We start from the raw sequence: 15,037 nt of genomic DNA, 5'->3' as shown, positions 1-15,037 counted from the left end.
GCTCGAAGTGTGTCACAAATATGCTGTAACTTATTGGCTGTGGGGCAGTGGAGCTCCGTCAATCTTGACATTTAGAGTCAGGCCCTGAAGGCTCTCTCTCATCCTCTCGCTAACATTATTATTGCCTTCCCAGCTGACATCAAACGTTTTCCACAACTTTAGAGAACGTTCCCTGAAAAGTCTCGTTAGGACATTACCTAATGTTTTCATATGAATGTTCCAGTGACGTGCAAGAACTGTTTCCAAGAGACCATTCCTTTAATGCTTAACAGAACTTAGCCAGAATGTGGTTACCATGTTCTAGAATATTCAATATTCTGTTCTAGACAAGTTTCATGGGAATGTTGCAAGAACATTCTTGTGTACAGTTTTTTAAGGGTTAGGAGAATATTCCATCAATGTCCCACCAAACATACACAGAACACTGTTGCCATGTTTTCAGAATATAAAATATGAATGTTCTAGAAACTTTTCATGGGAACGTTGCAAGAACATTCCTGTGTATCAGTCATCAAGATGTCGCCCTTGATGGTATACATATTTTCAAGCATAGTGGTGGTTGCATCATGTTATGGGTATGCTTGTAATCGCTAAGGACTGGGGAGTTTTTCAGGATAAAAAGAAACGGAATGGAGCCAAGCACAGGCAAAATCCTGTGCTTGGTTCAGTCTGCTTTCCACCAGACACTGGAAGATTAATTCACCTTTCAGCAGGACAATAACATAAATACAAGGCCAAATCTACATTGGAGTTCCTTACCAAGAAGACAATGAATGTTCCCGAGTGTTCCGCAACCAATACTTTTTGAAAGAATAATTGGCAAATGTTGCACAATCCATGTGTGGAAAGCTCTTTGAGACCCAGAAAAACTCACAGCTGTAATCGCTGCCAAAGTTGCTTCTACAAAGTATTGACTCAGGGTTGTTAATACTGAAGTAAATTAGATGTTTCTGTATTACATTTTTTTTATACATTTCTAACATTTCTAAGAACATGTTTTCACTTTGTCATTGTGGGGTATTGTGATGTCATTATGGGGTATTGTGATGTCATTATGGGGTATTGTGATGTCATTATGGGGTATTGTGTGTAGATAGGTAAGACATTTTTTTATGTAATCCATTTTGAATTCAAGCTGTAACACAACAAAATGTGAAATACATCAAGTGGTATGAATACTGTGGCACAAGGTGCTGTATCTAGTGTTCTATATCCTTAGCTCTTTAATCCCACCCCTCTGCTACTCTCTGTCCATCCCACCTATCATGAGCTCTTTAATCCCACCCATCTGCTACTCTCTGTCCATCCCACCTATCATGAGCTCTTTAATCCCACCCCTCTGCTACTCTCTGTCCATCCCACCTATCATGAGCTCTTTAATCCCACCCCTCTGCTACTCTCTGTCCATCCCACCTATCATGAGCTCAACTGTGCTGTGACGTCTTACATAATCTTCAATTTTTATAATTGTTTAGTATCCACAGATTGTAAATTAAAGAGTAATATTTTTCCTAAGAGCATTATTATATTGTTGATTGATTGACTATGGCTTTCCAAATTGCCCAACACTGCTATTTGTAGATTTCATTTTAAATGAACGTTGTGAATTTTCAGCTATTCCTGAACCTGTGACCAGAACCAATCTACATGGGGGACAGTACCAGAATAAATAATCTGTTGATTCTGTTTCTTCACACAAAATCTACAGAGCTGAGATTGTTGTATATATATATTATATTATATATTATATTGTATATATATATATATATATATATAAAACATGCTATTGCTGGCATGAAATGTTCATAATCATTTAAATTTAAGAACTTTAAGTGTTGAATGAAGCGTGGTTTTGTTTATCAGTTCATATACCATGTGCCATGGAATCATAACAACAAAAATCTCTTCCCAGTTATTTTGCAAGCTCTGAATTTATTATTCTTAATTTTTTATATAAATATTTTTTATTGTATTTTTTTTCCCTCCCCAATTGGTAGTTTACAGTCTTGTCCCATCGCTGCAACTCCCGTACGCACTCGGGAGAGGCGAAGGTCGCGAGCCGTGCAACCTCCGAAACATGACCCCTGCCAAGTCGCACTGCATCTTGACACAATAACCGCTTAACCCAGAAGCCAGCCTCACCAATGTGTCGGAGGAAACACCATACACCTGGTGACCGTGTCAGCGTGCACTGCACCGGGCCCGCCACAGGAGTCACTGGAGAGCAATGGGACAAGGACATCCCAGCCGGCCAAACCCTCCCCTAACCCGGACCAATTGGACCAATTGTGCGCCGCCTCATGGGTTTCCCGGTTGCAGCCGGCTGCGACACAGCCCGGAATTGAACCAGGATCTGCAGTAACACAGCTAGCACTGCGATGCAGTGCCTTAGAAAGCTGCCCCACTCGAGAGGCCCCTGCTGTGAACATTTTTGTCCTCAAATGAAACTGGTATATTTGTCTATTTATGACAATCTTCTTCAGCCAATGTTGGTCTTTAATATATGACAGACAAACCAAGCTCCCTACCTTCTCCCCCTTTAACTTGTCTCCTCCATTTTTCCGGTAATGCTGCAATCAGTTGATTGTAATTTTGGATTGAGCAAACATTCCCATTTACATTGCCCTCCATAATTATTGGGACAGTGAAGAATTTTTTTGTCTTTGGCTCTATACTTCATAAGTTTGGATTTTAAATTAAACAACGACCATATGAGGTTAAAGTGCAGATTGTCAGATTTAATTTGAGGGTATTTTCATCCATATCGGTTGAAGAGTTTCGAAATTACGGCACTTCTTGTACGTAGTGATGAATTGTGAAATGATGATGAGTGAGAAAGTTACAGATGCACAAATATCATACCCCTCCCCAAAAAATGCTAACCTCCCCTGTTATTGTATTGGTGAGAGGTTAGCATGTCTTGGGGGTATGATATAAATTGCTAACCTCCCCTGTTATTGTAATGGTGAGAGGTTAGCATGTCTTGGGGGTATGATATAAAATGCTAACCTCCCCTGTTATTGTATTGGTGAGAGGTTAGCATGTCTTGGGGGTATGATATAAAATGCTAACCTCCCCTGTTATTGTAATGGTGAGGGGTTAGCATGTCTTGGTGGTATGATATAAAATGCTAACCTCCCCTGTTATTGTATTGGTGAGCGGTTAGCATGTCTTGGGGGTATGATATAAAATGCTAACCTCCCCTGTTATTGTATTGGTGAGAGGTTAGCATGTCTTGGGGGTATGATATAAAATGCTAACCTCCCCTGTTATTGTAATGGTGAGAGGTTAGCATGTCTTGGGGGTATGATATAAAATGCTAACCTCCCCTGTTATTGTATTGGTGAGAGGTTAGCATGTCTTGGGGGTATGATATAAAATGCTAACCTCCCCTGGTATTGTAATGGTGAGAGGTTAGCATGTCTTGGGGGTATGATATAAAATGCTAACCTCCCCTGTTATTGTATTGGTGAGAGGTTAGCATGTCTTGGGGGTATGATATAAAATGCTAATCTCCCCTGTTGTTGTATTGGTGAGAGGTTAGCATGACTTGGGGGTATGATATAAATTGCTAACCTCCCATGTTATTGTAATGGTGAGAGGTTAGCATGTCTTGGGGGTATGATATAAAATGCTAACCTCCCATGTTATTGTAATAGTGAGAGGTTAGCATGTCTTGGGGGTATGATATAAAATGCTAACCTCTCCTGTTATTGTATTGGTGAGAGATTAGCATGTCTTGGGGGTATGATATAAAATGCTAATCTCCCCTGTTGTTGTATTGGTGAGAGGTTAGCATGTCTTGGGGGTATGACATACAATGCTTACCTCCCCTGTTATTGTATTGGTGAGAGATTAGCATGTCTTGGGGGTATGATGATCATTCTTAGTAATCTACCGGAGAACCAGTTCGGGTTTAAGTATGCTTCTGTATGAGTGAAGCTTTTAGTGAGAGGTTTAATACTTTAATATACTTTAAGAATTTCAGCCCTCAGAATTTGTATTCATGATATAAGTAGGCATGTTTAATTTTGTCTGGTTTAGAGTTCCAAATAAAGTGAAATATTTTTTGCTCATATGATTTAAAAAGGGAATTGTCTGGAGTAGTCGGATCCATAAGTAATCTGGAATATGACTAAAGAGTTCATCAGGATGAATTTCCCACCATGGTAGCAATATTTGATCTATTTTTGCTAACTTTCTATTAAAATGTATTGTATTTTATTGTCATTTATTTCGGATATGAATTCCGAGTATGTCCACTTCACCGTCAGACCATTTAATTGGTCAACTACACGGTAATGTAAAACTTGTATTTTTTTGCGATCCAATAGGTAATATGGTACAGTTGTCATAGTTTAGTTGTAATACAGAGGTTAGTGTCACGGCTGTCAAAAGGAGAGGACCAAGGTGCAGCGTGTGTGTAGTTCCACATTTTATTTACTCTGTGAAACTATGCAATACATCAAAAAACTGAATAGACAAAACAACAAACCGTGACGCAGAGGAGAAACAAACACTACTCAAAAATAATCACCCACAAAACCCAGGAAGAAAAACCCCTACTTAAGTATGATCTCCAATTAGAGACAACGAGGACCGGCTGCCTCTAATTGGAGATCATCCCAAACAAACCAACATAGAAATACAAAAACTAGAACCTAAGAACATAGAAATAGAACACATAGAATAAACCCCCCTGTCATGCCCTGACCTACTCTACCATAGAAAATAACAGCTTACCATGGTCAGGACGTGACAGTTAGAGAAATTATCTAGATCCTCAAAGTGTCACTCCCTGATCTGTTTCACCTGTCCCTGTGATTGTCTCCACCCCCTCCAGGTGTCGCTTATTTTGCCCAGTGTATTTATCCCTGTGTTTCCTCTCTCTCTGTGCCCGTTCGTCTTGTTTGTCAAGTCATCCAGCATGTTTTTCTGTGCGCCTGCTTCCTCTACTATAAAGACTTGGATTCTTTTATGTTTCATATTATTTCAAGTAATTGAGGTATATTTTTTCCAATGTATCGTCCATGTAAAAAACCTGTCTGATCAGAATTAACAATATCTGGCTAAACCTATTTTTCTTTTAACCTTTATTTAACTAGGCAAGTCAGTTAAGAACAAATTCTTATTTACAATGACAGCCTACTGGGGAACAGTGGGTTAACTGCCTCGTTCAGGGGCAGAATTACATAATCTTTTATTTTTTTTACCTTGTCAGCTCGGGGATTCAATCCAACAACCTTTCAGTTACTTGCCCAACGCTCTAACCGCTAGGCTACCTGCCGCCACACATTTTAAATTCTATGTGCTATGCGTTTTGCCAGGATTTTAGCAACATTGAAGTATTTTTTTATGGACTGGATCTTTATACTTACCCCCTGGCTCCTGTTTCAGTAATAGTGCAATCAGACCTTCTTGCTGAGCACCAGATATTAAAAGTTATTTATAGGAGTAGTTTAAACATGTTAATAATGGATCTTTGAGGACATACACATTTTTTAGGACATCAAGCCCTGGGGTTTTTCCAGACTGAAAGGATTTAATTGCCTCAAGAAGTTCCTCCTCTGTAAGTTGGCCTTCGCACAAGTCTTAATTAAGTTTTACATTTTACATTATTATTTTTAGGAAATAAATCCTTACATCATTCAGTGGAGATTGAGGAGACTGAAAAGAAAACATATATTTAAAATATTTTGCTTCCTCTATCAAAATATAATTTGCTCAATCATGTATGACTTCGTCATTTGTAACGGGTTTCTGTAAATCATTTTTGGAATCATTTAGATGTTGACATTTTTCATCCAGTTCGCTTTATTTTTGTAGTAAATTGCACTTGATTGTTCTTGAATAGGTTCCTCCAGTTCTTTTTGTTTTTCCTCTAACTTATTCTGTGCCTCTATAGTACAGTTGTTATTGCTACATGTTCCATTAGTTCCTCTATTTCCTTAGTCTTTTGATAGAAACTGAATTTGTTTTAAAGATGAGTATTGAATTGAATGGCTTCTAAAGGTGCATTTGAAAGTATCCCATACAACAAGGGGATCGGTATTTAAGCCTCCATATATCCACAGGTTCTAATGTGTCCATGATAGTTGTGATCTCCTTAAGTGCATGAGGGTGATAGTTTGTAGTGTGATTTCCTTTATGGTCCATTGAAGTACTCAAAACCGTGTTATAATCTTCCAAAAATAATAATAGGCTTGTTTGTTGATTCTGATAGATTGTTAGAAATATTTTAGAAGATGTGTGGATCATTATTTGGACCGTATAGATTAATGAGCCAGATTTATTTATCGTCCACTAGCATTTTGAAAAGGATTGGAACGTATACGCTTGGCGTCAGGAAGCAGGTGCAGAAGGTATGTTTAATGATAAGAAAGGTAGATAACAAAAACAGGAGAAGCGTATTGAATGTGACAAAAAAAACAATACTGCCTGAACACGGACGCTACTGGCTCCAGACGCATGGCTCCAGCCGCAGGACGACGCCGGCCAGGGGGGTGGCCCCGAGGGTGAGGAGAGGGCCGGTCCAGACAGCGGAGATGGGGTCCAGGATGCTGGCTGCCGGGACCCAACGGCTCTCCTCTGAGCCGTATCCCTCCCAGTCCACCAGGTACTGGAGCCGACCCCCACAACGTCGGCAGCATAGGTGGGGGTTCAATCAATGTCCAGGGGAGGCAGAGGGGTGTCGCGGGGGACGGCACCAGCCAGGGGACCAGGAACCAATGGCCTGAGGAGGGCAACATGAAAAGATCCGGTAGTTGATGGGGAGTTGTAAATGATATGTTACCTCATTGACCCTCCGGAGGACCTTAAAGGGTCCCACAAACTGGGGGCTCAGCTTCCGGCAGGGAAGGCGGATTGGGAGGTTCATGGTTGAGAGCCAGACGCGATCACCAGGATGGAACACAAAAGCTTCACTGCGGTGGCGGTCCACCTGCACCTTCTGGTGGGGACAATGCGTTGGCGCCTCACATAATCAGTGATCCAAACCTCCACTGCGCGCCAGAACCACTCGTCTACTGGAGGGGTTTCGGTCTGGCTCGGGGTCCATGGGGCCAGGGCCAGCTGATATCCCAGGGCGTACTGGAGTCAGCCCGGTAGAGGAGTGACAAAGTGAGTATTGGGCATACTCTGCCCAGGGAAGGAACCGGGCCACTCCCCCTGCCGGTCCTGGCACTGACTCCTAAGCAACCTCCCCAGCTCCTTGTTGGTCCTCTCCACCTGCCTGTTGGACTGAGTCCGGTACCCAGATGTGAGGTTGGCCTTTTCCCCGAGCTTCTCCATGAAGGCTCTCCATACCCGCAACGTGAATTGGGGGCAACGGTCAGAGACGATAGGGCAGTAGGGAGACCAGAGAGAGGGATACAACGGCAGGATTTGGAAAATCTGTCCACAACAACCATAACAGTGGTGAAACTATCAGACGGGGGAAGATCAGTAACATAATCTATGGCAGATAGGACCAAGGCCGCTGAGGCACGGGAAGGGGAAGGAGTTTCCCTGCTGGAGCGTGCCAGGGAGATTTGGTTTGGGCACATATGGAGCAGTTGACGTAGCGGGCGACATCTTGCACCAAGGTGGGCCACCAGTACTTTGCAGAGATGGATTGAATGGTGCGGGCGATATCTGGGTCTCCAGCTGAAAGGGATGTGTCCAGGTCAACAGCCAATCCCTTACCTACGTGGGGATGTAGGTGTGCTCTCGAGGGTAGGTAGCAGGCGCGGGGTTCCTACCTCTCCAGCACATTTACATTTACATTTACATTTAAGTCATTTAGCAGACGCTCTTATCCAGAGCGACTTACAAATTGGTGCATTCACCTTATGATATCCAGTGGAACAACCACTTTACAATAGTGCATCTAAATCTTTTAGGGGGAGGGGGGGGGGGGGGGGGGGTTAGAAGGATTACTTTATCCTATCCCAGGTATTCCTTAAAGAGGTGGGGTTTCAGGTGTCTCCGGAAGGTGGTGATTGACTCCGCTGTCCTGGCGTTGTGAGGGAGCTTGTTCCACCAAAGGGGTGCCAGAGCAGCGAACAGTTTTGACTGAGCTGAGCGGGAACTGTGCTTCCTCAGAGGTAGGGAGGCGAGCAGGCCAGAGGTGGATGAACGCAGTGCCCTTGTTTGGGTGTAGGGACTGATCAGAGCCTGAAGGTACGGAGGTGTGAGGGGAACGATTCGGGAGGGCGGAATGAAAGGCACACTCAGAACTGGAACCTCTCCCGAATCGTGGGTTTGATGTTCTTTGAGCCTGGGCAATATGACAGGGTGAAGAAAATCTCGTGAAAAAAAGGACCCACCTTGCTTGGGGCGGGTTCAGCCCGCTGAAGCTTCTGATAGGCTAATTGATATCATTTGATATCATTTGAGTGAATTGGAGGTGTACCGGTGGATGTATTTCAAGGACTACTTTCAAAATCAGTGCCTCTTTGCTTGACGTTATGGGATAATCAAAATAAATCAGCCAAGACCTCAGAAAAAGAATTGAAGACTTCAACAAGTCTGGTTCATACTTGGGAGCGATTTCCAAACGCCTGAAGGTACCATGTTCATCTGTACAAACAATAGTACGCAAGTTTAAACACCATGGGACCACGCAGCCGTCATACCGCTCAGGAAGGAGACGCGTTCTGTCTCCTAGAGATGAACGTACTTTGATGCGAAAAGTGCAAATCAATCCCAGAACAACAGCAAAGGACCTTGTGAAGATGCTGGAGGAGAAAGGTACAAAAGTATCTATATCCACAGTAAAACGAGTCCTATATCGACAAAACCTGAAAGGCCGTTCAGCAAGGAAGAAGTCACTGCTCCAAAACTGCCATAAAAAAGCCAGACTACGGTTTGCAACTGGACATGGGGACAAAGATCGTAGTTTTTGGTCTGATGCCACCGACATGGCCCGCTACCCTAGCCGCATCCTCAGAGCATGCGCAGACCAGCTGGCTGGTGTGTTTACGAACATATTCTGGGCCCTGGACTTTCTGACGGGCCGCCCCTAGGTGGAGAGGGTAAGAAACAATATCTCCACCCCGCTGATCCTCAACACTGGGGCCCCACAAGGGTGCCTTCTCAGCCCTCTCCTGTACTCCCTGTTCACCCATGACTGCGTGGCCATGCACGCCTCCAACTCAATCATCAAGTTTGCAGACGACACTACAGTGGTAGGCTTGATTACCAACAACGACGAGACGGCCTACAGGGAGGAGGTGAGGGACCTCGGAGTGTGGTGTCAGGAAAATAACCTCACACTCAATGTCAACAAAAGAAAGGAGATGATCGTGGACTTCAGGAACCAGCAGAGGGAGCAGCCCCCTGTCCATATCGACAGAACAGTAATGGAGAAGGTGGAAAGTTTTAAGTTGCGTACACATCACGGACAAACTGAAATGGTCCACCCACACAGACAGCGTGGTGAAGAAGGCACAACAGCGCCTCTTCAACCTCAGGAGTCTGAAGAAATTTGGCTTGTCACCTAATACCCCTCACAAACATTTACAGATGCACAATTGAGAGCATCCTATCGGGCTGTATCACCGCCTGGTACGGCAACTGCACCACCCTCAACCGCAAGGCTCTCCAGAGGGTAGAGCGGTCTGCGCAACGCATCACCGGGGGTAAACTACCTCCCCTCCAGGACACCTACAGCACACGATGTCACAGGAAGGCCAGAAAGATCATCAAGGACAACAACCACCCGAGCCACTGCCTGTTCGCCACACTATCATCCAGAAGGCGAGGTCAGTACTGGTGCATCAAAGCTGGGACCGAAGAGACTGAAAAACAGCTTCTATCTCAAGGCCATCAGACAGGCTGCGGCCAACATACAGACTCAAATCACTGGTCACTTTAATAAATTCATTTAACAAAGGTATAACTAGTCACTTTAAATAATGCCACTTTAATAATGTTTGCATATCCTACATTACTCATCTCATATGTGTATATACTGTATTTTATTCCATCTATTGTATCTTGCCTATGCCGCACGGCCATCGCGCATCCATATATTTATATGTACATATTCCAGCCCTTACATTGTGTGTATAAGGTAGTCATTGTGAATTTGTTAGATTACTTGTTAGATATTACTGCATTGTCAGAACTGGAAGCACAAGCATTTCGCTACATTCGCATTAACATCTGCTAACCATGTGTATGTGACCAATAAAATTTGATTTGATTGATTAATGGAACTCTCATTTTAATATGGTGAAACTTGAGTTTTCAAGGAAGGCATTTCCCTGTATGTGTGCATGTGACATTAAAACTTCAAACTTACTTTAAAATAACTATTCTAATAGTAAAATCATGGTGTAAAGTCAGGTGAGCTGGTTCTACTCTGTTCGACCATTTTCTGGTGTTTTGTGTTGTAAAACTGAGCGGGTTGAGCAAAACATGTCAACCCTGTTCCCGATAGGCTAGAAATACTTTAGCAATGTTTTCGAAATTGCTTTTTTGTTGTTGTGAAGATTGCATTCATTGACCACTCCCTGTTTCACACAACAAGCTTCCATTCCCCCTGTCACAAGGGGATTTATGGCTGATTTTAAGATGAAATCGTCATCCCTGTTACGGTCAACCCTGGTAAAAAGATAAAATAGATTTCACCTCATTTTAACAGTGTAGCTTGGGAAGACATGTTTTTTGTGAACTTGTGCTATTTATGACAGAATGTTAAAATTAGGTGAAATCTATTTTATCTTTTTACCAGGGTTGACAACAATAAATCTCCCATGTTACACTTCTCATAAAGCATCGGAACTGTTGGAATGACACAGTTGTTTACATTAGGTCCCGTGGGTCAAAGGTCATGTACACTACAGTGTGTTTATGCAATGTCTCTTTCTGTTTACTGGGGGTGTGACAGTTTTCCAAATGTTTGGAAGCTTGTCATCTCTTAACATCTTTCACACTGCCACATTCAAGGAGCAGAAAGCTCAATTGGACGCTTCTAAGAAATCCTGATACGCCCTCCGACAAACCATCAAACAGGCAAAGCATCAATACAGGAGTAAAATCGAATCCTACTTCACTGGCTCTGATGCTCGTCGGATGTGGCAGGGCTTGCAAACTATCACGGATCACAAAGGGAATCCCAGCCGTGAGCTGCCCAGTGACGTAAGCCTACCAGACGAGCTAAAGGTTTTTTATGTTCGCTTCGAGGCAAGCAACTAAGTAATCAATCTCTCCGTAGCCGAGGTGAGTAAGACCTTTAAACAGGTTAAAGTACAGGGGATGTCAAAAGGGAAACAAGGTTTCTGGGTCACTGCTCCAGCAATGCAGCACCATCTGTAAAACAGCATCAACATCCTGTTGCGCACTTCTTATTCTGGGTCGTTCCACGAAAATACTGCCTTTTGCATCCCTTTTGATATTTTAAGTAGAAATTGTGCACCAATATTGAATTTTAAATGTCCTTTATATTAAATAAAGTCCCCTTTAATATGGACCACATGAACAGATCAATAAGTCAGATTTGTAATGTAAATAAAGACTTGCTAAAATGCCAAGATTAAGTATTGTGACATTTTTCCTTCATGCACCATCTGTGACATCTAGGAAGATTTTAACCCACTGAACCCCAACATTTCTCCCAAGTTATCACCGTCATTGTAAAGCCCTAGTTGGTCTCCCGAGTGGCGCAACTGTCTAAGGCACTGCAGTGTTTGAGGCGTCACTACAGATCCGGGTTCGATCCCGGTCTGTGTTGCAGCCAGCCGTGACCTTAGACAGTTGCGCCACTCGGCACCCCAATGGTGGAACAAGCTCCCTCACGACGCCAGGACAGCGGAGTCAATCACCACCTTCCGGAGACACCTGAAACCCCACCTCTTTAAGGAATACCTGGGATAGGATAAAGTAATCCTTCTAACCCCCCCCCCCCTTAAAAGATTTAGATGCACTATTGTAAAGTGGTTGTTCCACTGGATATCATAAGGTGAATCCACCAATTTGTAAGTCGCTCTGGATAAGAGCATCTGCTAAATGACTTAAATGTAATGTAAATGTGACCGGGAGACCCATGATGCGACGCCCAATTGGGCCAGCGTCGTCTTGGTTATGGATGGGTTTGGCCGGCCAGGATGTCCTTGTCCAATTGGGCTCTAGCGACTCCTGTGGCGGGCCGGGCGCCTGCAGGGTGACTTCGGTCACCAGTTGGACAGTGTTTCCTCCGACACATTGGTGCGGCTGGCTTCTGGGTTAAGGGTCGCAGTGTGTCAAGAAGCAGTGCGGCTTTGCTGGGTTGTGTTTCGGAGGACGCATTGGCTCTCGACCTTCGCCTTTCCCGAATTCGTACGGGAGTTGCAGCGATGGGACAAGACTGTGTTTACCATTGTATATCACGGAATTAGGCAGAAAAATAAGTAAATAAATAATAAGACCTAGTTATTGTGTTGCTTTGACAAAGTCATTTCTGGAGATTATTATTTATTCATGTGATTTGTGATTCATTGAAGTCTGTCCCTCGTTTAAGGTTAAACAGTACAACCCTGGTACGTGAACTGAACTCTCATTTTAAGAAGGTGAAACGTACTTTTTTCTTTTTTATTCAAAAGAAACATTGAACATCTAATAGTCAAATCATAGTGTAAAAGCAAATGAGCTGGTTCTACACTTTTTGGCCATTTTCTGGTGTTTGTGGTGGAAAACTGAGCAGGTCAAGGATAACACGTCAACCCTGTTACCTGTAGATAGACAGGCTAGAATTCTTTTTACAATTAGCTTTTTTTTTCTTGTGAAGCTTGCCTTCAACTGCCACTCCCTGTTTCACACAACAAGCTTCCATTCCCCCGTCACAAGGGGATTTATGGCTGATTTTAAGATTAAATTGTCATCCCTGTTACGGTCAATCCTGTTACGGTCATCCCTGTTACGGTCATCCCTGTTACGGTCAATCCTGGTAAAAAGATAAAATAGATTTCACCTAATTTTAACATTCTGTCATAAATAGCACAAGTTCAACTTAATAAAAAACACGTCTTCCCAAATTACACTGTTGTAGGTGAGGTGAAATCAACAAAACAATTCTCCCAAGTTACACTTCTCAAAAAGCATCCAACTTGTTGGAATGACACAGTTGTTTACATTAGGTCCCGTGGGTCAAAGGTCATGTACACTACAGTGTGTTTATACAATGTTTCTATCTGTTTACTGGGGGTGTGACAGTTTTCCAAATGTTTGGAAGCTTGTCATCTCTTAACATCTTTCACACTGCCACATTCAAGGAGCAGAAAGCTCATTTGGACGATTCTAAGAAATCCTGATACGCCCTCCGACAAACCATCAAACAGGCAAAGCATCAATACAGGAGTAAAATCGAATCCTACTACACTGGCTCTGATGCTCGTCGGATGTGGCAGGGTGTGCAAACTATCACGGATTACAAAGGGAATCCCAGCCGCGAACTGCCCAGAGACGTAAGCGTAGCAGACGAGCTAGAGGTTTTCTATGCTCGCTTCGAGGCAAGCAACTGTGTAATCAAAAGTATTTCACTTTTAGTCTACACCTGTTGTTTACGAAGCATGTGACGAATACAATTGTATTTTATTTTATTTGACTCTACTGCACTTGCACTGCATGTCCCTCACTGGTTCACTGCATGTCCCTCACTGGTTCACTGCATGTCCCTCACTGGTTCACTGCATGTCCCTCACTGGTTCACTGCATGTCCCTCATCAGTTCACTGCATGTCCCTCATCAGTTCACTGCATGTCCCTCACTGGTTCACTGCATGTCCCTCATCAGTTCACTGCATGTCCCTCACTGGTTCACTGCATGTCCCTCATCAGTTCACTGCATGTCCCTCATCAGTTCACTGCATGTCCCTCATCAGTTCACTGCATGTCCCTCTCTGGTGAAAACTCTTCAGGGGACATACTGTTCCAGTTCAGTGTACAGTCCAGGCACGAGTCTCTCTGAAGATTCTTCCTGGCACCACAATCAAAAGAGGCCAGCTTGGTGGATGCTAGATCTTCCTACGTGTTTTGCAAACAGTAGTCTTTCTTATACTTGACATCAAATTGTATACTCCCTATTCAGCTGTGTAGAGAATTAGAAATGTGTAGAATTATGTGATAACAGGGAATAAGTGGGTGGCTGCAGGGTTTCCCATAGCTGGGAGTGGGGACCAGGGCTGGGGTCTATTGGAATTGAAAGCAGTCAATTCAGGAAGGGATTTTATTTAACATTTAAAAAAAATAAAAAACATTTCAAATAAATAGCTTCTTCTCCTATTGAGAAGTCATTGAACATATATTTTTTTCAAGTTAGAATTTTAATTTCAGCTCTGGTGGGGACCATAATGTGCTTTGTGCCACGCTGAGTAAAATAGGGCAATGTAGGCATGTGCATGATACTGTGTTTCTGCCAGCAGAGGGAGCTATAGTCAATATAATGCTCTCTACAGCTCGCTGTGGTGAGGTAACGCCCACTGTTGTTGCAAACTGTCCACCATTTTCCTCTTTCTTGCTTCTATATAAAGTGTAAAAAAAAATCCAGGTCTGAAACAGTTCCTATTCTCTCAATTTTTAATGATTTGTTATGGTAAGATCAAACTATGGCCTTCTTTTTGTGCAAGCTCACAGACATACACAATCACGTGAAGTTGTTTTAATGTTGTGGATACTTGACATGGTTGGAAAAGCATTCTAGTAAAGCTCACAGTTTACATCAAACCAATTAGTGTGGTGTTATAGCAAATTAAAGTAAATAAAATAAAAGTTAAAGTAAATATAATAAAAGTTAAGTAAAATAAATGTGCTTTAGGACAGTTTCTGGTGTTCACACACTTAAATTAGTAACTATGTATATTTCATATAAGAAGCTTATACATTCTATATACATATGTACCATCAAATGTTTGCTCCACACAATAGAGCACAAATTAACACAAAGGCCTTATTATTATTTGAAATGTCATCTCAATCTAGAATCAACTATTGACCCAAAAGCACACATCCATACAGTATATTAACAATGATCTATCTATCTATCTATCTATCTATCTATCTATCTATCTATCTATCTATCT

General features: G+C 42.7%; 1 protein-coding gene across 1 annotated transcript in view; it reads right to left on the bottom strand.

Moving 5' to 3' along the window:
- LOC106568507 (AF4/FMR2 family member 1) overlaps positions 1–7,290 on the bottom strand; it is a 95,713-nt gene extending 88,423 nt beyond the window's left edge. The window contains exons 1-3 of the mRNA XM_082959761.1: positions 7,117–7,290; positions 6,794–6,949; positions 6,456–6,619 (exon numbers count right to left, since the gene is read on the bottom strand). Of these exons, the coding sequence (XP_082815887.1) occupies positions 6,456–6,619; positions 6,794–6,949; positions 7,117–7,290 (494 nt within the window). The remainder of the gene's footprint in view (positions 1–6,455; positions 6,620–6,793; positions 6,950–7,116) is intronic.
- Between the last annotated feature and the right edge of the window lie 7,747 nt (positions 7,291–15,037).

The sequence above is a fragment of the Salmo salar genome, chromosome 13, assembly GCF_965601325.2.
Source record: "Salmo salar chromosome 13, fSalSal1, whole genome shotgun sequence".
Classification (NCBI taxonomy): domain Eukaryota; kingdom Metazoa; phylum Chordata; class Actinopteri; order Salmoniformes; family Salmonidae; genus Salmo; species Salmo salar.
The sequence above is the reverse complement of the archived record's forward strand: the minus strand, read 5'-3'. Positions and strand labels throughout refer to the sequence as shown.